We start from the raw sequence: 26,102 nt of genomic DNA, 5'->3' as shown, positions 1-26,102 counted from the left end.
GCATGATTATAAATATCTTGAGAGAAAAGATATCACGTGGGCAGTCAGCAAGTCAGGGAGAGGTTCTGTACTGGAAACAGAAATGTGGACATACATTTCCGTGCTTATCCCAAATTCGTTAAGGGACCTACATGGTTTGGACCCCGCTGATGCCTCGAAGCTCACCTTGCACCTTGCTAAGTCAATGGTTCTCTCTCTCTCTCTCTCTTTCTCACACACATACACGCGCACACGTGCGCACACACCATCCTGGGCCTTCCACTTGCTAACTATGTGATTTTGGGTGAGTTATTTATCTTTCTCTGCCCTCAGTGTCCTCATTTGCAAAACGGAGATCATAATAGTATCTGCCTCCCAGGACTCTTCATTCAAAAATTTTCCTTTATTAAGCATCTCCCATATGCCAGGCGCTGTTCCACCTGATGAAGATGCCCTTTTCCAGCCCGTCTCCGCCTCCCCTCCCACACAGCCTGGAAGCCATACCTCAGGTCAACTCAGCCTTCCGGACATCTCTCCTACCCATTCCTTTTCTTTTGTCCCAACCAAGACTCCTGCCCTGGTTCATTCCCAAAATCTCTTGCCCAGGATCGTGCCACAGCCCCCACCCTGGGTTCCCGGACCCTAGTCTCTTCCCCATCAAGCTATTCCTCGATGGCAGCAGATTAGGCCATGCCCCTTCCCTTCTAAAAATCCTCTCGTGGCTCAATGCCCTAGGACAGCGTCCAGGCTCCCTAAACGGCCAACAAAGTCCTCCACGATCGAAGTCATACAGAACTTTCAGTTAGATCTCCAACACCACACCTCCCGCAGTTCGCATTCACAGTTACTCATCGCTGCCTGTGCGCAAACCGCCGCACCACGGCCGCCGCAAACATCCTGCCTCCAGGCTTCAGCTCTGACAGCTGCTCCTCCTCCAGGAAGGTCTCCCTACCCGTGCCTCGTCTTGTTTCCCTCCGCCTCCCTTCCCGAACATCTGCAGGTAAAACGGCGTCCTCGCCTGGCTCTCCTACCGACCGGGGCTCCCCGCGAGCTGGCCCCGACACCGCGACTAGTGATGCTCCGCGCAACGGGGCCGCTTCGGGCCTCAGCACCTACCTCTTGCTCCGGGACCGCAGGCGCTGAACCTGCAAGGTCTCGGGGAGCAGCACCGCGGCCCACCTTCCGCACGCCCGAGAACTCGACACCGCGCAAACCCTTGCCAACGCCGCCCAATCACCGCCTTCTCCTCCTCCACAGCCCGCCTCAAGCATCTCCCCGCCCCCGGTCCACCCCTGGCTGTCTATTGGCTGCCCGGCAGCCCGTCCCTAACTCGCGAGCGAAGAGAATTCTGGTCTTTGTAGTCCCCTGACGAAAAGACAGAAAAAAGGACTGCTACGCAGAACTCCATTTCCCAGGAAGCGCCGCGCCCCAGTGCAGGGAGACGGCGGACACTTTTGAATCAGTAGGCTCTTGATTGGCCGGCTGGGAGACAAAAGTTTCCAAATTGCCATGGAAACACACCCACTTACCTGGAACCCCAGGAAATCTTTCTGCCCGAGAATCTCAAAATGCTTTGCTCCGTCATGGTTCCACAGGGTGAGACCAGACGTGGGGGGTAAAATCTGTACCCACTGCCTGCCTGCCATTTTCCCCACATGGCACCACTAAGGCCTGCTGCGTGCGTTCAGCACCCACTGGATGCCTGCTTGGCATAAAGAGCCACTCCTGTGGAGACTTTTCCAGAGACAGGCCAGAGCTGAGCCTTTACTCTTTCAGGGTCTCTGTCTACCATGGAAAAGACAAACGTGGGCTAGGACCCTATCCAGGATTTCTGTCTAGGATTCCGTAGCCCCAGAGGTCCTGCAGCCCCATGTCTCCACCAATAGCCATAACTTCCCCAGGGACGCATCCCACGTGACAAAGCTCTTCTGATTCCCCCTCCCCAAATACTGTTCCCCACCACGTCTCTGAGGGCCATGTGAGGGGAACCGAGGCCCTGCAAACGCTCAGGCAGGCATGTGAGAAAGCTCTTTACTGGGGGGTACAGCAAGGAGGAGCAAGGCCATCTCCCCCTACCTGCCCCCACCCCCTCCTAGGGCCCTAGGGTGAAGGGGGTCTCCCCCCAACACCGGACCACCACTGTCTTTGGTACAATAAATAGAAAACAAGGGGGGGGGGAGAGGGGGCCAAGGGTCCAGTCCTTAATGGGGAGGGTGCGCCTAGACCCCTCTCCTTGACCCCCTGCCCCAGGCCCCAATCAGTGCAGGCCTCACCCACCCCAGCTGGGTAGCAGCAATTCCAGTCAAGGGGACAGATGAGGATGGGAGCCCAGGGCCCCCAGATGGGGGGTATGGCTTCAGGAGGGGCCCCAGGGAGGGGGCTGGGTCATGAGCTGGCTGCCGTGCTCTGGGGTACACCACGGAGGCCCAAGCGAGGCCCCAGAGTGGCAGGGTTATCAGGGGGTGGGAGGGGTGGACGACCTCCTGTCATCCGAGTCCGGAGGGCTGAGGCAGCCGGGTGCTGGGGGGCAGGCGCTGGGTGAGGTGGGGAGCAGTCTGGAGGGCCGCCCACCAGGCTCACATCCATCAGCTCCGGGGGTGGTGGTGAGGTTGGTGATGGGGGACGACCAAGGCATCGGGGTTGGGGGGGTAACTGGGCCCCGGCCCCTGGCAGTGACGAGGCGGAAGCAGGGGCCTGATGTGTCTTGTGGGGCACATCACCCCCTGCCCAGGGGCGCAGCGGCTGGGAGGGTGGGACCTAAAGGAGCAAAGGAACAGTGGGTGATGGAGACCCAGGTCCTAAAGCCCCAGATACCTACTACCCACCTCCCAAGTCCCCCAGGCCCCAGTACCTGGGGGCTGTTCATCTCACAGTCAGTGATGGGGGGCCCAGGGCCCCCACAATATCGGTTGCTGTATCGGTAGGTCCGGTTGTCACTGGAGGAGCCACTGGAACCTCCTGGAAGTGCCAGGGGAGGAAATGAGGAGACGCCTTAGGTGAGGAGAGGTGGTGGTTGGATTTTTCAGTGTCTGAGTTTGGTTTGTGACCCAGGCCCAGGCCTGGGCTTTGGACAAGAGTCTATTTAGAGGATAGGGCCCAATAATGAAAGTATGGGTCAGAGCTCAGTTTTGGATATCAGAGTGAAAAGCAGTTTGAGACATGAGCCCAAGCTCAATCTCAGAGATCAGGTCAGGACCAGTCAGAACTCTGTTTGCCCCACTTGTTCTGGAGTTCAGGATCATGCAGTTTCAAAGCTCTAGATGAAGGCCCAATGTGGCCAGGTCCCCCAGGCCAGGCCAAACAAGAGCTGCCCACCCTCCTGTTCTACCCCACCTGGCACTGGGCACCCACCAGAGCTGGAGATGGAGCTGGCGGTGCTGGAGGAGGGACAGGTGTCAAGGGGTGCGGGCGAGGTGGAGGCACTGCTGCCTGCCGGGCCCGTGTTGGTGGCCTCATCAGCCGTGCGGCGGAAGAAGCCGTGCTGCAGAGCCCCCAGTGGGCTGATGCGGGCGGCGGGCTCATACTCCAGCATGCGCAGCACCAGGTCCTGGAAGCGGAGGTAGTCGGCGGGGCTGTGGCCCGGCTCCCCCGCCCGCCGGCCCCCGGGCCCGCCCGTCTGCACGCCCAGCACCTCCTGCAGCCGCCGTGTCCCGGGGCCCTGGTAATCCTGGCAGGGAGGGGGTGGGAGGGGGGGCAAGAGAGTGGCCGTCAGTGGGCAGGAGGGGCAGGGAGACACACACGGGGAAACAGAGGCACAAGAGAGAAAGTGGAAGGAGAGAAGCTAAGAAGAGTTGTGGGGTGGGTAGGAGAGATGGGGTGGGGCAGGACGAAGGACAGACAAGGGGAGAGGAAGGAAGGGAAAGACACAAGGGAGAGGAAGCAGGGAGAAAGGAAGCCCCAAGTGTGAGAGAGTGAGGGGCCACCAGGGTGGGAGGAGCGGCATGGGGCAGGGGCCGCACCTTCCTGAGTTCCTTTGTCCTTCGTAGGGTCCAGCCACCCCCAGGCAGCCGTTCAAAGTACTTGCGAGCCTTGGGTGCCTGGTCCAGCATGGGGGCTGGTGGGATGCCCAGCACCTCCACAATCCGGTTCATCTGGTCCACCTGTGAGCAGGTGGGCAGTCAGGGTCATCAGGCCAGCCAGGCCTCCGCCCCCTCCAGCACACCCCTTCCTCAGGAGCACACCTCATTAGAACCACTGAAGAGGGGCTCTCCGGTGTGCATCTCCACCAGGATGCAGCCCAAGGACCACATGTCAATGGCCAGGTCGTAGGGTGTGCCCAGAAGCACCTCAGGCGACCGGTAGAAGCGGCTCTGGATGTACTGGTAGATCTGGGGAAAAAGCAGGGAACAGGGCAACAGTCAAGAGAGGTCCCAGCCTCCCCTAGTAGTGCCAATGACATACTCAAAGCTAAGACAAGCTTCCTTCCATGCAACTGGAGCATTAGGGTTACAAATCTTGAGGACATCACCCACTTTCCAGGAGCCACTACCATCACTTATTTTATTCATCAGCCTCAGAAGTCTCTGCTAGCCTAGTCTGACCCTGATCTTCATCCAAAGGCTGACTTGACCCTTCTTGGTCATCAGAGGTTGGCAGTCTGCAAGACCAGGCCTTTCCCACCCCCCCCCATTCAGACCCTTTCCAAGCCATCTCAAATGCCTGCTGACTCAAAGCTGCAAACTAAAGCACCCGTCCCCCAACCTCCTCCCCAGCTTTCAGAGCACCGGGTAAACAAAACCTAGCCAAACGCCACTCCAGGCTCAAAGCCAACCCCACTTCACCCTGCCCACTTTGAACGCCTCATAGCTGGCCTTGCCTCCTCAGGCTTCTCTTCCTTTCCTACTGGGTACTATACCCTGTGGCCCTCTCCTTTTAACCTCCACACCAGCTGGCCTTGCAACGCTAGGTCGCCAACACCCCATTCCAATACCACCCCCTAGGCCACTTCGGGCCGCGCCCCCGCCCCGCCCCGCCCCGCCCCGCCCGCCACTAGTTGGCCCCGCCCTCGGGCCACACCCACGCCGCGAGCCCCGCCCCCGCCCCCAGGGCCGCGCCGCACCCGCTGGCCAAGCTGGCAGGAGCTGCCAAAATCCACGATCTTGATGGCGCTGCGCTTGGGGTTGCAGAGCAGGATGTTCTCGGGCTTGAGGTCGCAGTGAATGATGCTGAGCTCGGGCGTGGCCAGGAAGAGCAGCGCCGTGCAGAGCTGCTGCGCCAGCTTCCGCGTCAGGTTCAGGGAGACGCCGCGGAAGTGTGTGTTGCGCAGGAGGTCGTACAGGTTGTAGGAAAGCAGCTCGAACACCAGGCACAGGTGGTTCCGGAACATGAAGTGCCGCTTCAGGTGCACTGCGGGGAAGGGGATGGAAATGGGCCTGACGGGGAAGCTGAGGCTCAGAGAGGCCTGGTGGCGGCCGGGGATGCACAATAGTAGGCAGAGGGGCCGGAAGCCGATCCGGGGCTCTGCCTCTTGAGCGCTGGCCAAATTGTGGTGTGCCCACGGGAAGCAGCTGCTCGTCAGGGTGTTTTTATATGATCTGGAACTCGATTCACATCAAGAGAAAGAGTTCCTTGATTAAGAGAAGCTCATTCTTTCCAAGTCTCTGTCAAACTTTCTGATAAACCAGAGAACGTTTCCTTGTGGTGCTGATGGGTCTTCTTTACTGCCCTTCTACATTTTCTCACTTAATTTTGTAACATTGTTTTAGTCTCAGTTCTATTTATTTTTGTGGCAGGGGACACTCGTTTTCCATTTAGGGTAAGGATGTGTATTTAAAAAAACACACTTTTTCAATCCACTTGCCTTTTCTAAGAATCAGTATGGGAAAGAGGAAAAGACTGATGCAGATGTTATGACTATAGGCCTGGGAGCCCACTGCCTGGTGAAATTATAGCCCCTCTGAGTACAAATGCTCTGGCTTTATGCAAGTGATAGCACGTGAATGCCTCTGTCGTCGTCTCCAAGCTGTGGGCCAAGGTGCCCCTTCCCCCCAGAGCTGTGGTCAGACTGGAGCCAGTTAAATCAGGGAAAGTGCTTGCAACAGGGCCTGACCCTTAGCGAGCACCCAATACACTGTGACCAAAGCCATCATGGGAATAGGGAAACAATCACTAAGGCGGCAGGAGAATCGCTGATGTCAGGGGATTCCAGACCAGCCCCTGCCCTGAAGACACTGACCCAGTACTGTACTGGGTGTACTGCTGCCCCAGGCCTCACCTATATAGTACTTCATCTCTGTGTCATGCTGGTTCATCAGCTCCAGCAGCCGCAGCTCAATCTGGGCCTGGTTTAGGAAGGCCTTTTTGTTCTTGATGATCTTGATGGCCACCAGCTCCTGGGTCTGATGATCATAGGCTTTCACCACCTGCCGGGGCAGGGCATGTTACAAAGTGAGGAAATGCGGGGTAAGGGGATGGGACACAGAACAGGGCACTATTCCTTTGTGGGTATCAGTGGATGCCCATGCCTCTCTATCCCTGGGTCAGGGTGGAAGGGGGGCATCTCGCACCTGGCCAAAGGAGCCTTTGCCGATGAGTGAGTCAATCTCATAGCGCTCCAGCCAGCGCTCGCCACTGCGCACAATGTAGTCATGGTTGTCATCGTCGTAACCATGGTTCAGGACCTTCTTCTCCTTCTTGGTGCTCGAGTCCTGAGGTGGCGCCTGCTGGGCCCGCCGCTTCTTCTTCGCATAGTATACCTGCCCAGCCAGCCAGAAGATAAGGATTGCTGAGTGCCCTGTGCCAGCTGCCAGGACCCCTCAGCACCTGTTTGGGTCCCCCGCCCACCTCATTGATGTGCTTGTAGGTCTTGATGAGGTCCACGGAGAGCTTGCGCAGCGGAGCTGAGGTCGCGTCCCGGAAGGCCAGGGGCAGCCTCCGTGGCAACAGCCGCACATCAGGCAATACCTGCAGGGTGAGGCAGGGCGGGGGGGGGGGGGGGGGGGGGGGGAGGGGTGCGGCATGGGCACTGAGAATAGGCCTTTACCTCTAACAGACAACCTTAGGGAGAACTCTCTGGGTGGCCGGGTCATTGTTACCATACACACATTTTACTTGATCACTGTGTGACAACCCAACCAGGATAGAAATTCCCCAAAGGCAGAGACTGTCTTGTTCTTGCTGTATCTGCAGTGCCAAGTAGCGTTTGGCACATAGTGGGTGGTCATCAGAGATTTGCCAAGTGAATGAATGGTGAACTATTTTCTCCTGACCTTTCATCCTACACCTTTACTCCTTTCTGAACTTCCGTGGGAGAGATCAGATAGAAAACATAGGCTCTGCCCTTCCCAGTCCTTTGCCTGAAACCATCATTCTGGGTGTCCCATCTTGAAGGCTGCCTTACCCTTTTCCTGTGGTATCTTCCTATCCTTCACCCCCAACTCTGCACATTTTGCTCCAGTCTTTTGGGAGCCAGCACCCTGGACCTCCTACCATCCTGCTTCAAGCTCTACATTTCAGAGCCTTGACAGTCTCCACCTCTGAATATCTTTACTCTGTAGTGTAAGATGCTGCTGGCTCCAGGATCCTTTGGACTCAGACTTCTCTCCCTGGCACCCCAACTGCCCATCTTTCACTCTGGACCTTTTTTCCTTAGTGAACATTTACTGGGTGTTTCCTAGGTGCCAGGCACTATTCTCAGCATTTTACATGCATTTCATTAATTTGCTTAACCTCACAACAATCCTTCGAGGTAGTTATCATTTTTGGCTTCATTTTAAGAGAAAGAAAACTGAAGCAGGTAGAACCTAAGTAATTTAACCCCGTGTCAGGATTTGAACCCAGGCTATCCAAACAGTCTCTGCCACCAACTTCTCTATTATCTTCCACTCCAGATAGGCTTTTCATGGCCCCAGGAGACTGCTCTGGGCAACCAAATGATCTTTTGGCTCCAAGACCCTTCTATCCCCAGCCTCCCCCTACCCCAGGCATGTGAGGAGCCAGCTGAACGCATACCTGCGTGTGCTCCTGGGGCCCCGGGAAGCCAGAGAAGGGACCATGGCCCGGTGGGACGGCCATGGTGGGCTCAGAGGGCCGCAGGGGAGCGAGGCCTGGAGCGGGAGCCCGGCCGGGGGGCGCCTTCTCGCATCCTGCACCTCGGCTGCCACCGCCGCTGAGACCTGAGAGCAGGCGGGAGGCAGGGGAACAACATGGAACAAGAAGATGTGTGGGACAGGGACAGGTGGGGAAGAGGTGGACACCAGAGAGAAGGTAGGGCATAGGGAGAGGAGAAAAAAGGACAACAGGTGGCAATGAAGAAAGGGGACAGTGAAAAATGGTGGGGTGGGGGTGGGGGCACAGCAGAGTCCCTCAACAAATGATTACCAAATAAATGAAGTAGGTGGCACAAAGAGGGGAACATGTGAAAGGGAATGATTGGAAGCCAGGCAGGGATAAAGGCCATGACAAGAAAGGACAAAAAGACACCAATAATTGGGGTGAGAAAGAGAAGAAAAAGATAGAAACCACAGACAGTATAGGTTTGCTTCCCATTTCTATTTATGGACCTCCCCAGGGCCCCCTCACTCCAGATCCTGCCCTCCTGCAGTCTTCCCTGATTGTCAGGATCACCTCTCTTATCACAGCAAGGTCCTTTCACTTCAAGATCTACCCTTCCCAGTAGATCCTAGAGAAGTCTAGGATTCCCCTCCCCCCAAACCACAAGAGAACTCTGGGCCCCCTCCACACCCATAGCAGAGTCCTCTGCAGGCCCCTAAAACCACATCAGGGTCCTGGAGAGCATACCAAGGTTATCCTGTTATACAGAGTTGTCCCTATATAAAAAATTCCTACCCCTATGGCATTCTCATCCATCAGGGCACCCCCTTCCCAGGGGACCCTCCCCATATCATGCCAAGACCTTATCCTTAGACCATTTCCTCTCACATCAGGGACCCTCCCCACCAGATAGTTTCTCTGTGCCACAAAAGGGCTCTTCCCCATATTAGTCCGTGGTCCCCCTCCCAATCAAGGCTCACTTTTTCTGATGGGAGCAAGGAGGAGCCGTCTCTTCCCTCGCCCTTCTCTCCCCTACACGGTACCTTTCCCTCCTCCCCCATCCAATATTCCTACCAGGGCTCTTTCTCCAGTTACTCCTCTCTACACCAGGGTCAATCCACACCTGTGCCATTCCTAGAAGGCCCCCAGAAACCAAAATCCCCGAATATCACATAGAGTTCTCCCCTCCCAGAGTACCTGCCACACCAAAATCCTCTCCCCACAAGCCTTCTCCCATGTCAATCCCTTTCTCCTATGCCAAGCCTTGCCACTCCACGATCCCTCCTCTCTCTTGGAGCTCCCCCGCCCCTCACCCGAAACAACCTCTTCCCTGGGGCCCTCCCACAGCAGGACCGTCTCTCCCAGCACCCACCCCCTACCCGGGTCAGGGCTGGCGCGGGGCCCACGGGGGGCTGGGGCGCGGTGGGGCCCCCAGTGGGGTGGGCGAGCGGCCAGCATGGCGGCGGTGGCGGCAGAGAGGAGACGGCCGCCTGTCCCGGCCCGGCCGGCCCGGCAAGCCCCGCGGCGGGGAGGGCAAGCGGGACAGGCGGCCCGGTGGGTGACAACAGCAGCCGCCGCCGCCGGGGGCGGGGAGAGGAGGGAACGAGGGTCAGCCCGGGGCACGCGGGGGAAGGGGAAAGCAGGTGGACGGGGGAGGGGCGGGTTAACCCTCGCCCCGCCGGCCCCGCCCCGCGCAGCCACCCGCCCCTGGGGACCCAGGCGTCCCGCCCCCCACCCTGGAGGCCCGCCCCGGTCGGCGGAGCCCGGCGGGCGGGGCCGGCCTGAGCTTGGCAGTCCGCACCTGCCATGGCAACAACCGTGCCATTGGTCGGGGCTGCCAAGAGCTCAGCCAATCGCAGCTCAGAACAGCTGTTGCTAGGCGACGACGATGCAGCCGGAGGAGCCGAGCCCAAACAAAGGGCGGGAGCGGGGCCCCGCTACCCCCTCCCAGCCACCCTCCCAAGGCTGCTCCCTCGGGCTCGGCCACTTCCTAGAATCCGACTATGAATAGCCAGGCACGGCCTGCACCTGCCCGCCGACCCCTGCTCTGCTCCCTCGGCCTCGTGCTAAGTCTCGCGGCGACGCGGGCAGGGCGGGCCCGTACTGCCCCCTCCCCGCGAGCTCGTGCCGCCCCACCTGTAGCCGCGTTGTTACCTGAGGGCGCGGGCAAGGGGACTCAAGCTGCTCGGGAAGCCCGAGCTCAGACCTGCCCACTGGCTGAAGGTATCCGACGGACGCGGCGAGCCAGGGCCCGATTACCCAGTAATGCAACCAGCAAAATGGCGACCACAACAAACCGGCCCCCCCGCCCCGGGCTCCGCCCCCAACCCCCCCCATTCGCTTCCCCCACGTGACCCAGGGTAATATTCTGCGCCTGCGCGCAGAGGGTCTACCGGCAGACGCGCACCGTAGGCTATCAGCCCCGCCCAGGCGCCGGAAGCCGGTTTACGGCTGCGCAAAAAGCAGCCCAGGGAGGAGCATGCGCACGAGGGACCGGAGGAGCTTGTCCACCCCCACCACCGCGCCAGTTGAAAAATGGCGCATGCGCACCGTTGAACGGAGGTCTCTGATCAGCATACAGGAGCGATGATGAATTTTTTTTTTTTTCCTAAATAGGTTTCACGCCCAAGGAGCCCAAGGCCGGGTTGAATTCACGATCCTAAGATCAAAACCTAAGCTGAGATCAAGAGGCCCAGGCTTAAGTGACGGAGCCACCCAGGTGCCCCTGGATGAGTCTTTTAATAGAAAAACACGTGTAACAGTAGCAACACAAATCTCTGGTAATCCAGATGGCGCCGGGTCAATTCTTCACCTTGGGAGGTGGCCTGTGAGAGGAAGGAGATAGAAGATTCAGAGCTTGTCACCATTTGGAGCACTCCTTCCAAGTGCTGACTGGCAGGGCTCTGTCCCGGTGGGCTGCCGACCCCTGCTCACCTGTACACACCCACCACTACAGCGTGGTCTCTTTCGTAGGGCTCTAAGGTCAACTGCTCTTGGGGCTTCATGTTCTCCTGCTGCATCTTCTTCACCTCAGAGGCAAACACAGCCTCAGCAGAGGCTGTGGAGTCAATGCAGTTGGCCTGCAGAAGAATTTGAATTTTACAAGCAAAGCACTGGACTGTTTTCCTTTTTGTTGCTCTTTAAAAAAAAAAAAAAAACAGATTTTTTTTTTATTATTATTGGAAACTCAGTGAAACTCAGGTTTTGGAAATGTAGGGAAAGACTTCATTAGAGAAGTTTTCAATTTGGTTTGGATTTGGAACAGGAAGGCTTCAACAGAGACTGTTTTTTGTTTTTTTTTTTTAATTTATGATAGTCATACAGAGAGAGAGAGAGAGAGGCAGAGACACAGGCAGAGGGAGAACCAGGCTCCATGCACCGGGAGCCCGACGTGGGATTCGATCCCGGGTCTCCAGGATCGCGCCCTGGGCCAAAGGCAGGCGCCAAACCGCTGCGCCACCCAGGGATCCCCTTCAGAGACTGTCTTAAAGCTGGTGTTTAAATTTTACACCCAGGTTTTTGTGTTTGTTTTTTCTACTTCCTCTTCTTTAACAATAGTAACAATGCTGAGAATACTGAAACAAATGTAGCAAAAGGCTAGCAAATGGTGAATCTGGCTGAAGATTTTTAAATATAACGTTTTTGAAAATGCATCTAGTATTCATCTAAAATTTTATACAAGGCTCTAGTCTAACACTTTATATTGATAAATTTAATCATTGCATCAACACTAAAAGAGATACGACTAATATTCCTACTTGACAAGTAAAGAAAACAAACACAGGTTGGGTAACTTGCTCAGAGTCAGAGAGCAAGCTGGAATTCAAACTTAAATGGTCAAGGGCAGCCAGGGTGGCTCAGAGGTTTAGTGCTGCCTTCAGCCCGCAGTGTGATCCTGGAGACCTGGGATCGAGTCCCACGTCAGGCTCCCAGCATGGAGCCTGCTTCTCCCTCTGCCTGTGTCTCTGCCTCTCTCTGTCTCTCTCTGTGTGTCTCGTGATAAATAAAATCTTTAAAAACAAAAAACCTTAAATGGTCAGACTCGGCCATCATGGACTTGACCACTACATTCTATTGCCTATTTAAACTCAAAGCCTTTTAGTTTTGTAGACCTTTTTCACCAAGGGCAGGGAAATGCAGGGTAGAGCCTGGAAATAGACTAGACTAGGAGAATGGAGGCCCTGGCCCCCTTGTTTTGACTAGCTGCTTGGCAGTTACAGAGAAAATACTACCACCCCATCTTAGACTCCTCCAAGCCCCGCACCTTAATGGAAATCACAAAGTGTCCTCCGTTACGAAGGAAGGTGTGGGCATTCAGGGCTACAATCCGGGTCTGGTCTGGCTGGGCAACGTCGGCAAAGATCACGTCCACCATTGCTAGGGAGAAATAAGTGGCACTTACAAGCTGGATCCACCAGATATTCCCAGCTCCTCCCGTGAGGCCTGTGCCCCATTACCAGAAGGTTTCTGGCATAGTCTTCCCTGCTTCCAGTCTCACTTCCCCCCGTTGATTCCCCCTTTCCCTCCACTGGACCCCCAGGATGGGTCCAAAACCCAGTCACACCATTCATTCATTCCTCTTGTAAACCATGATTGCCACCTACTCTGTGGCCAGCCCTGGGCCCGGTGTGGGGGACACAGAGACGAGTCAGACCTGGACCCTGCCCTCGAGATGCTCCCAGGTCTGGGGGGGAGACAGACACGTCATAAAAAGGCATGTAAAGGTGAGCACTTACAGGCAAGAGCGTCTGCAGGATTGTCAAAGGAAACTAAAGGGTATGGTATGAATGCATGGGGAAAAAAAACTACTCAAAACCAGCATAATGCAAAGTATTTTTAAGCCACTGTGATTAAATAAAACAACAACAAAAAATGGTATAATGAAAACTGAAAAAAAAAAAAAAAAAGAAAAAGAAAACTGACTTTCTTAAATTGGGAAAAGGCGGCATTAAATTGTTCGTATTGGTTACCTCTGAGAGTGGTTTATAAGGAGTGTAACAGTAGCAACACGTTTTATATTGTACTTCCATTTTTTTTTAATTTTTAAAAACCAAAGTAATATTCACAATGGGCCCCTCCGGGCCAGGCCACACTCAGTTTTTTATGATCAATCACCCCAGATGATGATACGGAGCTCTAAAGGGGGGCAGCATAAAAAATACCATGTTTCAGAAGTAGGCAGAAGTATGGGGGTGCCTAGGGGGTGCCTAGGGAGAGGGGCAGGAGATCGAAGGAAAAAAGGTTAGCCTTCCAGGGGTGCCAGACACCCAAGCTCCACAACCTCACCTGGCTCCCCTCACCCTCTTCATTCCTGCACACTCAGGAGGCCTGCTCATCCATCCTGATTACATTTGAATCAGGGCTCTGGCCACCTCTTCCAAGAAACCTGGAGTGCCCTGGCCTACACAGTCTGAGCCAATCCCTAGACCCCTCACCTATGAGCATGCGGTATTTGTGTGGGTGCCGAGCATCTTCAATAACAGGAATAATGTTGGTCCTCTTCTTGGCCAAGTTAATGAGGTCACGGCCAGAGCGGTGGGAGAACTCAACTGCATAGACTAGACCATCCTAAAACAATTAATAAAAACACTGATACTACTTTTAAGATGGAATACCTACTTTAAGCTCAAACACTGCATGTAGCATCTCTTCAAATCCACACAGAATCAAAACCCTACCATTTGACAACTTATTGTTGCCAAGGGTTATTCAATCCCACTTTGCTTGATCTGAGAGTCCAGTCTCCTCAGTACAGGCTTCAAACGAGGAAGCCAGGCACAGAGATGAAGTTCTAACAGCTAAGAATACTTACAATGGACTAGGCATTGCTCTAAGTACTTTACAGGAATTACCAATATCTTCACAGCAACCTTATTTTCCAGAGGCATAAACCGAGGCTCAGAGAGTTTAAGAAATGTGCCGAAAACCACCTCACTGTTAAATGCCCACACCAGAGCCTGGGGTTTTAAACCACTACATTACACAGCCTACAAAGTCATGCAGATGGGCTAGGGGTCCTGAAGTGAGATGCACGGGTGACCTCTAACCAAGGAGCCTGCACAGTGACACAGAAATGTAGGCCCAGAAACTAATACCTGTTCTTTTAAGAGAAACCACAAGACCAGATTTGGGGGCATACATTTTTAAAGAGTACAACTAAATCCAACACTCTGGTATCTGTACCTTCAACCCCGGGGCCCCTCTAACTGCACTTACCCCAATACCCACGTCCCTTCCCTCCAGACCAGGAACTCAGGAATGGGACTAAATGAGCCTTTGGAGACTGGATGCTGCAAGCTGCTCCTTCTACTACAGGCACTCTGAAGGAAGGGCCTAGCCCCAAGCCACATGGTACAGGGAAGCAGCCAGGCCCACTGACTCCAGGCTGGCAGAGGCAGTCTCTGCCTCCTTTTCACCTCACCACCTGCCCTTACTCACCCCTCCTTAACCCTCTATCCACTCACCGGGCCTACGATGTCAGAGACGTGGGAGACAGTGGTGCCTGAGGCAGCGCCGAGGTAGAGCACCTTGGCCCCTGGCTTGATATGGATCTGGTCCACACCACCCAGGATTGCTGCCGCCAGCTTGGAGCGGAAGGGGTTCCAGGCACGGTACTCGATTTTGTCATCTCCTTCCTGGGCCGGGAGAGATGGGGATGGAAGTTAGTGCCAGGTTTTTTTTGCTAGACCCCACTGCCCTTAGCCCTAGGGCCCAGGGCGCTCATTCATTGTTCAAGAAATGAACACAGGCACACATCAGTGACCATGATGGATGCAGTACCTGCCCTCTCATGGAGGTTAATGACTCAGGTAGAAGGGGCAGGGACAGACAATAAACACAGAGATAAAAGATCGTATCAGTTAACAGCAAGACCTGTGTGTTCATTCAACAAACATTTGCTGTGCCAACACGTTCTGTGCCAGACCCTATGCCAGGCTACATAGTGAATGAGACAGACCCCTGCCCTCAAGGAGCAAGTCTACACCAAACTAACACGTACGGTACAGAAGCCAGTGACAGTTGCTAAGGAGAAAAGATCAAGCCAGGAAAGGACATACAGTAGGGGGAGGGGGCTGAGGAATAGGTGAAAATGAGGCAGGGTGGCCAGGGAAGTGCCTGGGAGACATATGCAGACCCGAAGGAGGTGGGGGCCATGCAAGTCACCTGGGGAAGCACATTCTAGGCAGCAGGAAAGGCAGCAAAAAGCCCTGAGCAGGAGTGTGCCTCATCATAAAGGTGACGTGGGATAATAGAGCAGAGGGTAGGCTGCTTTTCATGGACTGGGTGGCACAGGTGGCCTTATAAGAGACACAAAGTGATGTTGACCAGAGATGCTGGTGATGAAAGGAACCAGACATACACACAGCTGGAGAGGAGTACTCAAGACAGAGGGAAGAGCAAGGAGACCTGTATGGCTAGAAGACTCTAGGTCTGGGGCAGGGGTGGGGGCACGGGCGGGGAGGGGGAGCTGGAATGTGCAGGGTCTTCTGGGCCACACTGAGGACCTGGGACTTGAACCTGAAGGCAGTGGGGATCTGACTTATGTATTAAGATGACTCCCGGGCAGCCCAGGTGGCTTAGCGGTTTAGCACTGCCTTCAGCCCAGGGCGTGATCCTGGAGACCCAGGATTGAGTCCCTTGTCAGGCTCCCTGCATGGAGCCTGCTTCTCCCTCTGCCTGTGTCTCTGCCTTTCCACTCCCCCCTCTCTCTACCTTTCTCTCTGTGTCTCTCATGAATGAATAAACAAAATCTTAAAAAAAGAAAAAAAAAAAAAAAAAAGAAAGAAAGAAATAGGTGACTCCCTAGCTGGCATGTGTAGGATGCATGGTGGGGGTAGGGAGACCAGACTGCTGGCTACCCTGTCAGTTGGGGCCCTGGTCTCACCGAAATCGATACTCTCTTCTCTCCGTAAACTGATTCCCCAGGGACCAGATTCTTGGTGACAAGCGCATCTTCCTTTCCTCGACAAATGAAGACACCTAAGTGAGGAGACCAGCGCAGGGTGAAGACTCTGGGCTGCACCCCACAACCCACCCCACCCTCAGCAGCTCTGCACCCTCCCTACTCACCCTCATGCCGATGAGGTTCCACCATCACATTTTTCCCTGACTGGTTTCCTCTCTTCCCTCCGCGACCACGACCCCGGTTGCCGCCAGACTGGAAACCTCCACCTACAAGGCAGAGATGAAGTGAGAGACGGAGATCCCATGATCTCTTCCCTCCCCAAGCCCAGGGAAAGCCTCCTAATCATATCCCACCTTCCACCCCAACACAATGTCACTCACCACCTCGTCCTCCTCCTCCTCGGCCACGGCCCCTAAAGCCTCCACCACGACCTCTGCCGCCACCAAAGCCTCCTCGGCCTCCACCACGACCACCGCGGTCACCGAAGCCCCCTCGGCCACCGAAGCCGCCCCCGCGGGGGCTGAAACCTGTAGTGGCAACAGAAAGAGGAATTGGGGCAATTAAGTTTGAGAAGTTATGTCTCATAATTCCACGCAGAAAAATCAGGACCAATGCAGATGTCCACTGGCAGAATGGGCAAATAAAATGGGGAGTATTCATAAGCACCAGTGACGAGGATCTATATAATTACAACAGGTAGATAAATCTTATTAGAGTCATGGGGCGCCTGGGTGGCTCAGGTTGTGACCCCAAGGTCCTGGGATCAGGTTCCGCTTCGGGCTCCTCGCAGGGAGCCTGCTTCTCCCTCTGCCCGTGTCTTTGCCTCTCTCTCTCTCTGTGTCTTTCATGAATAAATAAATAAAATCTTAAAAAAACCCAAAAAACCAACAAACTTAAGAGTCATGTTAAGTGAAAAAGCAACTCGAAGACCATGTCCAATACAGTATTGGTCATAAGGCTCAGCAACAGCTAAAATTAAACAACGTTGTGCTATGTTGATATACATGGTAACCCTGCCCCATGCCACCCCCCAAAAGAGGAAAGGGGACGATAAATGCAAAGCTGAAAATACTGGGGATTGAGAGGGAAATATGAACAAGATTCAGGTAGGGGAGGGATACCCAGGTAGATGTAGGTTACTGTCAATATGCTGCTTTTGTTGGTCAAATAGAAGGTTTGAAGAATCCACTCTATTTTCAGTGTTAGTCTGAAGCCTGTGCACGCATCGTGGCAGGAAGGGCCCCCAGACCCTGAAACCATGTCCGTGGCCTCCCACTCCTGAACTTCAGTATGAAGGAAAAAGGCCAACCCCTAAACAGAGGGGAGTTGGCCATGATGTCTTTCTTGCTACCTCACTGACCTTCCTGCAAACTTGCAGAGGTCTCTCTCAGCTCAGAGGGAGAAAAAAAAACAAGAAAAAAGTCGAGTTGTCCTTTATGGATGGGCAACAGCACATAAGCAATTTAGGGCTTGTTAATTCGCCTGAAACCTGAAGGGGGGCAAAAAAAAAGATTCAGGGAGACTTGATTTTCATCACCTCGGGTCAGAGCAAACATGCACTGCACTGAGCAGGTAATGACGGCAGAAGCAGATGGCATTCCCCTGGTGCTAACAGATTCACTATCTGACTTTCTGCGCCAGTGTCCTAAGCTCTGCACTACTTTGGGCAAAGCACAAGTTACAAAACAATAGTGTGACAATTAGGGATGCTCTAAAATGACCTCACCTGATGTCAACTACTCAACAGTAAACTTGCTAGAGTTTTTTGTAAAGGTGCGTTATATCTGCGCGCTATGAAATCTTCACACACTGTAAAGGCGTTAAAGATGAAAATACGCAGGCGCCTGGCCTGGGGGGCTCAGTCGGTTAAGCAGCTATCTTCAGCTCAGGTCATGATCTCGAGGTCCTGGGATGGGTCCCCGCATCGGGCTCCCTGCTCCCCTGCTCAGAGGGGAGGAGAGTCTGCTTCTCCCTCTGCCTCTGCCCACCTCCTTCCTGTGCACTTGCTCTCTCTCAAATAAAAATTTTTTTCTTTTTTTAAAGATTTTACTTATTTACTCATGACAGACAGAGAGAGAGAGGCAGAGGGAGAGAAGCAGGCTCCATGCAGGGAGCCCGATGCGGAACTCGATCCCAGGGCTCCAGGATCACATCCTGGGCCGAAGGCGGCACCAAACCGCTGGGCCACCAGGGCTGCCCAATAAATAAAATCTTTAAGAAAAAATTTTTTTTAAAAAGATGAAAATGTAGAGCTTTTAAACATTCCTAATTTAAGTACTAAAAATTAAGTTTCAGAATTCCTGAAGAGTTGCCTTTACTCCCTCTATAGGCTCCTGCCCACAGGGCAGCTACAGATGGACCTTCTCCAAACCACAAAATTGGATCTCTTGATCCCCTTGCCTAAATCCCTTCCAATGGCTTTCCATCATGTTGAAAATGCAACTGAAATTCCTGTCTCTGGCTTCCAAAGCCTGAAATCAGTGGCTCTCACCTTTGGCTAATCCCTGGAACTTAGAGATCCCGATTTAGGTGTAGGGGCCTGAGCATTGGGCTTTTTAAGGTTCCCCAGGCAATCTGAAATGTGCAGCCTGAACTAAGAACCACCATACAATGTCGCTGACTTTTGTGCCCTCACGCTTTCTGTCCTGGGCCTTGCACCCTTCCTCCTCAACTCACTCTCCAGCTTCTAAGCCCTTCATACCTGCTGTCCTTCCTGCACACATTAGCTGGGCTCACCCACTTCTTCGTTGCACTCAGCTCTCTGATGAAACATTCTTTCCTGAGAAGGGCCTTCGGGCTCCCTACCTTTAGCTTCTTCCTATCAAGCAAGCATCACACATGGCACTTTCCCTGGGTTCTGCCCCGGGCAGGGGAAGCACCTTCTCTGTTCATTCAGGGAGCCCCAGTCCCCGCCCCTCAATCAGTTCATGTGTCCCGTACAGGGCGATGGAGATGCCACTCACAGCCCTAGAGAGTAGGGAAGGTTCATGGGAATCCTGAAAACTTTATCTGTAAGACAGAGATACGGTGATAACAACCACACAGAGTAGGAAAAAAATGTCTTAATACACACAAAGCACTTCCCTCAACACACTGCCTGGCACACAGTTTGAATAGGAGTATTTTTTTAAACACTTTTTAAAAAATTTTTATTTATTTATTTATGATAGTCACACACACAGAGAGAGAGAGGCAGAGAAAGAGGGAGAAGCAGGCTCCATGCAGGGAGCCTGACGTGGGATTCGATCCCGGGTCTCTAGGATCGCGCCCTGGGCCAAAGGCAGGGCCCTGGGCCAAAGGCAGGCGTTAAACCCCCGCACCACCCAGGGATCCCTGAATAGGAGTATTTTAATGAGGGGAGGAGGAGTCCCCCTGCCCTTCCACTTAGGGGAGAAACCACTAGGCTGAAAAGACTCTCATTCCAGGCCTGATGGAACAGAGACCTGAGAAGTGCGGGCATAGCTAGGGGACCTGGGGGCATGAGTGTCAACTTGCAGTTCTAGGTACTCAAAACATATCTATTCATTTCAGGTCCAGGGGAGCTTACAAAAATATACCAGAAGTACCGACTCCTCCAGAAAACACAAACACACGTTTGCATACACATTTCCAGAAGTTTTGGGAGGAAGTTCCACGGACCCCCAGGTTTAGACCCTGCTCTCCTCCTAGAACCTTCCCATCTCAAAAACGGACACTCCATCCTTCCAGGTACATGTGTCCACACCCTGAGGTATCCTTGATCTCTCTTATACCCACATACAAGCTGTCGGCTTTATGTGCAAAATGTATTTCCAAAGTGTGACAATTTGTCAGGCAGGCCCACTAATACCACCCTGGCCCAAGCCACATCATCTCCTACTAAATCACCACAAGTTTCCTGCTAATGCACCTGCTTCCACTTGTGCTCCCCTGATGCCCTTTACATAAAAAACCAAGAAGGATCCTTTTAAATGTGTCAATCAGAGAGCATCCTGTCCCTGTTCAAAATCTCCCCAGGGCTTCTTCTCTGTCACACTCAAACTGTTAGTGAAGAGCTGACTCTTAACTTCTGCAACTTCATATCCTAACACAATGAGGGAATGGTTGGGTGGAAGGTATATCCTCCATTCCTGGGGGAATCAGATTGTAGGGTGCCTGCAGGCATGCCAGGGTATGATGGAGAGACACAGTGCAGCATTGCCTCCCCGCCCATCATTTCATCAGATCATCAGGTCTCCAAATCCTGAAGAAACCCACCCCCCCCCTCCACCAGATGACCCCATCTCTCCACACATGCAGGGAGGGTGGGAGAAAAAGGAAGGAAAACGAAGACCTATACTGGGAAACAGACCTTCTGGGTCACAGTGGAAGATTTCCCCAAACTCTAGCGAAGCAAGTTGTGGGGAGGGGCATTGCCTGATTTAGGAAGCCCCAAGTCACCAGGAAGAAAGACCCTAATTTTGTGCCTCTTGAGAAGAATGATAAAGATAACAGGTGGAGACAAATACTATTATGTCAAGTCCTGTGCTTTTCCCCCTCGGCCTTATTGAACTATAACTGACATGTATATATAACATCACATATGCCAACCTGTTGATTTATTTGTACACTTAATCTATTGCAAAGAGATTACCACAATATGCTACTTTTTCTTAACGTGATCTTGCTAAATTATAACTGGGCGCCATTTTACAAACGAGAAAACAGAGAAGTAAAGCCACTTGCCCAAGGTCACGCTGTAACTTAAGAACCAAAGCTAGTGCTGAAGTTTTGAACTGAGATCTTTCTTCCGTCAAAGCCAGCCCTCTCATCGATCTACCAACGGGGGAGGCGGGGTGGGTTCACCAGGATCCCGGGGAAAATCAAATGAATAAAATCACTCACGCGTCCTGTGACTATCTCCCTCCCCCACCCCACGCTAAGCCCGTCTTGGGCTCGTGACGGTTCATCTCACCGCGAGTTGAGCATCACGATCACTCACACCTCAGAGACCCGCCCCTCGGGAGAGTAGAGAGCGGGAAAGTGGGGCAGAAAGGGCCACACACTCCCAAGCCGGGAGTCCTCATTCACTACGGCCCTCCCTGAGAAGCTGGTCTGGGAGCTAAGGGGGCTCTGGTTGCGGCGACACGGGAAGCAAACGGGGCTTCTCCCCGACCCCAAATCGGGACTCACCTCCGAGCCAACACATAATCCCCAAATCCCGCAGCCAGAGATCCAAGACCCCAGACGCCTGGATCCAGACTCTGGGTCGGTTGTCCCGACTGCCAGCCCCAGCCCAATAACCAGGACCCCTAATGACGGCCTCAGGGAGTCGAATCCTGGCTCCGGAACCCCCCTTCCAAACCCAGGACCCTCGACTCACGACCGTGACCTCCGAAGCCAGTCACACACCCCCAGACCAGGAACCCGCACCCCGGGCTCAGCGTCGCTTCACGGGGAGGAGCCAAGACCCCCTCGCCACCGCCACGGGCGACCGGAACCAGGACCCCCTCCCCACTAGCGACCGGATCCCCTGCCCCTAGGCCGGGGCCCCGCCCCTCGGGCTCCCGCCGGCCCCCAGTCCCCGACCCCGGCCCTCAACCCCGGCCTGCACCTGGCTTCATGGCGAGAGCTCAGCCCCGCGGCTCAGGACTCCTCGGCGGCCGGGACTACACGAGTCCGGTGCTTTCGCACGTGGAAAGGAGCGCACGCGCGGCGACGCACGGCGGGTGACGCAACCTCGCAGCCCCGCCCCTCGGAGCTCCTTCCGCGTCCGGAGCCCCGCGCGCGCTGTGGGCGGGGCTTCGCAAGCCTCTCAGGGCGCCGCCCCCGTGGGCGGCCTTAGGCGCGTCCATCGCGACGCTGAGCGCGCTTCCCGCCTTCTCTTGGGCGTGCGAGCCTCCCCGGAGCCGGGGCTCGTCGCCTGCGCTCTCTGCTGCCCCTCTGCTCTGTGAATAACTTCCTAAGGTCTAGGCCCGAAAGCTTTCCCTGACCCATTTCCACCCGACGAACACGGACGATTCTGGGCTCACACATATGCAGTCGATTAAGTATTTATTTATTTATTAAGATTTATTTATTTATTCATGATAGACACGGGGAGAGAGAGAGGCAGAGGCACAGGCAGGGGGAGAAGCAGGCTCCATGCAGGGAGCCCGACGCGGGACTCGATCCCGCGACCCCAGGATCACGCCCTGGGCCGAAGGCGGACGCTCAACCGCTGGGCCACCCAGGGATCCCCGGGGTTCATCTTCTAGTGGGAGGAACAGACACCAACTAAGTTATTAGAAGGCAATGAAAGTGCTTTTGATGGAGGAGCAGAGGACTAGCTGAGGACAAAGCACCGGCCCAGGGCAGCACATCGACAAGTTCTTGAGACAGGCAGAGGGACAGTCCTCTATGGACTCAACTGCCTCGATGTTAATACTTTGTTAAGGGCAAAAGGCAATCTTAGCCTGACCCCCAGGATCCTGTGAGTTTACTTTAACATAAAAAAATTCCTTTAGAAATTTCCTTTATCTCTGGGATCCCTGGGTGGCTCAGAGGTTTAGCGCCTGCCTTGGCCCAGGGCGTGATCCTGGAGACGGGAGATCGAGTCCCACATCGGGTTCCTTGCATGGAGCCTGCTTCTCCCTCTGCCTCTCTCTCTCTCTGTGTGTGTCTCATGAATAAATAAATAAAATTTAAAAAAGAAAAAAGAAATTTCCTTTATTTCTAAGTCTCCAAGACACATGTTGGCAATCATCCCCCAAGCACGTGGCCCACCGACATACATCTGAAGGGCCTCATGACTCAGGTTTTATTAGACGGTAATAAGTGCCCTTTTCCCAACAATAGCTACCCCCTCAAGGTGCTGGAAACCTTGCTTCCGAAATTCCTGAGAGAGTGTGCTATCCTCAAACCCCTCCCGGCTCCCAGGTATATAATCAGCCACCACCTCCCAGGCCCAAGGCAGCAGCCCTGGGTCCTGCCCCCATACTTTAATAAAACCATCATTTTGCACCAAAGATGTCTCAAGAATTCTTTCTTGGTGGTCGGCTCCAGACTTCACCCCACCAAACTTCACCTATAATTCCAAAACTTCATCACTTTGGAGAAAATAATAGGATGAAAGGAATATAGGACAGTTGGAGGAGGGGTGACATTTCTTAATCAGGCATCAAGGAATGCATCCAGTGACTTGAGCAAAGAGTTAAAAGGGATGAGGAGTGAGGCATGCACCTATCTGGGGGAAGAGAGGTCTAGGTATGGAGGATTGTAGGTGCAAAGTCCTGGGGCGGGGATGGTATGGAGGGTTGGAGAAGCAGTGAGGGGTGTGGTTGGGGCAGAGTTTGCAAGCAGAGCAGAAAGAGATGAGAGCCCGGAGGTAACAAGGGAAATTGTGTGAGGATCTTGGGTGCCAGTGAAAGGACTTTGGCTTTTACTCCAAGTGAGATGGAGCTATGGGAGATTCTTGAACAAAGAAGGGATGTGATCTAACATGGAATCACCTTGTCTGCACATGGGAAACAGAGTGTGGGAACAGCCCTGAGAGGAGGGAGACCAAGGAGGAGGCTGCTGCAGTGGATCAGCTAGCAGACAAGGATGGACAAGATCACGGTATAGGCAGAGGAAGGAGGGACGAGTGAGCAGACTCTGCGGAAGTATTGGGAATTTGGTGCTTTGTAATTTTATAATATTAATATTCATCCTTACATTCATTGCACAAAGCAAAACAAGTGCTACTATGAGATACAACTAAAAACCTCCAGGGGAAGGCACTGGCCTGTCCCATTCGTGGCTGTATCACTCAGTACCTAGAACAAGGCCTGGCCCAAAGTGGGTGCTCAGTCACTGTTTGTTGAATGAATGACTGAACCAATGCTTTTGAGTTCTTTGTGCGGGGTGTTCCAGCCACGCGGATGCATTTCTGAAAATCTGTTTAAATGTTAAGATGGAAAACCTGCTGAGTTTATTCTGGATTTCTGGGAGCTGTGTAATAATCAAATGGCTTAGGGCACCTGGGGGGCTCAGTGATTGAGCATCTGCCTTTGGCTCAGGTCATGATATCGGTGTCCTGGGATCGAGTCCAGCATCAGATTCCCCTCAGGGAGCCTGCTTCTCCCTCTGCCTATGTCTCTGCCTCTGTGTGTCTCTCATAAATAAATAAATAAAATCTTTAAAAAAAATTGCTGCTTGCTTAAATCTGGGTCCAAACAAGTTCCCTTCATTTGGTTGTTCTCTCATTCTCTCTCTTTCTCTTTCTCTCACACGCACACACACGTACACACACACACACACACACACACTGGCCAAGAATTTTCAGAGATGACAATTTTTTCATTTTAAAACTGTTTTTTTGGGGAAGTATGACATGCTTACAGAAAAGTGCATGTAACTGCCCAGCTTTATGAGTTATCACAAAGGGAAGAACCCATACCACCACCATTCAAGTCAACAAATAGAACATTACCAGTACTCTAAAAGCCCCTTGTGCTCCTTCTCTTAGGTCTCTTTCATTATGGACACTGTTCCCACCTTGCTTTTCTCACTTCATAACATAACCAGGAGATCACTCCAGTAACAGTGTTTCCAAATGTGCCTTATTTTACCTTCATCTGCAGAGTAGTTCATATGTAGATCAACCAGGCTGCTGATAGATATCTGAATTGTTTCTCTTTATTTAAAAGGTTTTATTTGGGACCCCTCGGTGGCTCAGTAGTTGAGTATCTGCCCTCAGCTCAGGGCCTGATCCTGGAGCCCCAGGATGGAGTCCCATGGGCTCCCTGCTGGAGCCTGCTTCTCCCTCTGCCTGTGTCTCTGCCTTCTCTCTCTCTGCCTCTCATGAATAAATAAATAAAATCTTTTTTAAAAAAATCTTTAAAAAAGATTTTATTTATTTAAGAGAGAGAGAGAGAGAGCATGAATGGAGGTGGGGGCAGAGGGAGAGAGAGAAACAGACTCCTCACTGATCAGGGAGACTGATGCAAGACTTGATCCCAGGACCCTGGGATCATTATCTGAGCCAAAGGCAGACACTTAAATGAGTGAGCCCCCTAGGCACCCCTCCCCTCCTTTTTAAACCATAAAGAGCACTGTGATGAACAGCCTTGGCTTATATCCTTTTACTGCCATTGTAGCTTTGGGTTGTATTCCTAGTAGTGAGTTCACTGGGTCGAGAGAAAAAAGCATCTATAATTTTGAAAGATACTGCTGAGTTTCCCTGCATCAGACTTATGTTTGCATTCCCAGTGATAGGATATGAGAATTTTTTTTTCCTGATAGCCTTGTCAGTAAATTCTGTTGTTGAGGTCTATCTGGTTGGTGAGAAGTGGTGTCTTGGGTGATTTAATTTCCCTTTTTCTTAATATGGGAAGAATTGAGCATTTCTTATTTTTTAAAAAAAGATTTTATTTATTTATGAGAGAAACAGAGAGAGAGAGAGAGAGAGAGAGAGAGAGAGAGGCAGGCTCCATGCAGGGAGCCCGACGTGGGACTCAATCCCAGGTCTCCAGAATTACACCCTGGGCCAAAGGCAGGCACCAAACTGCTGAGCCACCCAGGGATCCTGAGCATTTCTTATTTTTAAGGGCCATTTGTATCTATCTATTAGCTATCTAAAATTTTTGCCTCTTTTTTTTTTTAAAAAAGATTTTATTTATTCATGAGAGAGACACACACACAGAGAGAGAGAGAGAGAGAGAGAGAGGCACAGACACAGGCAGAGGGGGAAGCAGGCTCCAGCAGGGAGCCCGATGTGGGACTCGATCCCAGGTCCCCAGGATCACACCCTGGGCTGAAGGCAGCCCCGAGCCACCGGGGCTGCCCTTTTGCCTCTTTTTTTAATTGGATTATTTCTTTTGCATCTTAATTTTTAGGGCATCTCAATTCCTTTTCTTGAAAGGGAGTTGAGCCTATGTGAGACTCACCAAGATTCGGTGGAAAGGACTGTGTTTGGTGGCATACTTGAATTCAAATCTAGGCTCCATTGTTACAACCTGCTTTTGGGCAACTTAACTTCACTAAGTCTATTTCTTTATATCTATCCTTGTTTTGCAGAGTTGCTGGGAAGCTCAGAAATACTATATATGGATAACCTGACCTATTGAATCATTCAACATATGTAGATTTCTTTCTCTGTCAATTGCATATGTATATTCTCCACTCATTTTTTTTCTAATTGGGCTGCTATCTTGTTTTATTGATTTGAAGGAGTTCTTTATATATTGTGGATATAATCCTTTACTAGGTATGTTGCAAATCTTTACTCCAGGTTAATCATTGGCCA

General features: G+C 52.8%; 2 protein-coding genes across 5 annotated transcripts; both read right to left on the bottom strand.

Moving 5' to 3' along the window:
• Positions 1–363: 363 nt before the first annotated feature.
• On the bottom strand, positions 364–10,281 carry DYRK1B (dual specificity tyrosine phosphorylation regulated kinase 1B). 4 transcript variants are annotated; one of them, XM_041744927.1, is made up of 12 exons: positions 9,351–10,118; positions 7,930–8,093; positions 6,763–6,882; positions 6,486–6,674; positions 6,194–6,341; positions 5,039–5,325; positions 4,161–4,307; positions 3,939–4,079; positions 3,611–3,646; positions 3,331–3,526; positions 2,831–2,937; positions 364–2,736 (listed from the first exon to the last, which is right to left on the bottom strand). In XM_041744927.1, exons 1-12 carry the CDS (start codon positions 9,427–9,429, stop codon positions 2,365–2,367), a joined length of 1,986 nt encoding a protein of 661 aa, XP_041600861.1. In that variant the 5' UTR covers positions 9,430–10,118; the 3' UTR covers positions 364–2,364. The 4 variants fall into 4 exon arrangements, with proteins under 4 accessions (XP_041600861.1, XP_041600863.1, XP_041600862.1 ...); XM_041744929.1 differs by lacking the exon at positions 9,351–10,118 and adding an exon at positions 10,126–10,281 and having other exon boundaries at positions 3,331–3,646; XM_041744928.1 differs by lacking the exon at positions 3,611–3,646 and having other exon boundaries at positions 9,351–10,117.
• A 388-nt stretch (positions 10,282–10,669) lies between these two features.
• Positions 10,670–21,593, bottom strand: FBL (fibrillarin). The gene is made up of 9 exons (XM_041734772.1): positions 21,450–21,593; positions 16,258–16,404; positions 16,042–16,143; positions 15,857–15,951; positions 14,436–14,606; positions 13,407–13,539; positions 12,236–12,348; positions 10,906–11,051; positions 10,670–10,796 (listed from the first exon to the last, which is right to left on the bottom strand). The coding sequence occupies exons 1-9, from the start codon at positions 21,457–21,459 to the stop codon at positions 10,772–10,774; spliced, it is 942 nt and encodes a 313-aa protein (XP_041590706.1). The 5' UTR covers positions 21,460–21,593; the 3' UTR covers positions 10,670–10,771.
• Between the last annotated feature and the right edge of the window lie 4,509 nt (positions 21,594–26,102).

This window comes from Vulpes lagopus, chromosome 2 (assembly GCF_018345385.1).
Source record: "Vulpes lagopus strain Blue_001 chromosome 2, ASM1834538v1, whole genome shotgun sequence".
Lineage (NCBI taxonomy): Eukaryota > Metazoa > Chordata > Mammalia > Carnivora > Canidae > Vulpes > Vulpes lagopus.
The sequence above is the reverse complement of the archived record's forward strand: the minus strand, read 5'-3'. Positions and strand labels throughout refer to the sequence as shown.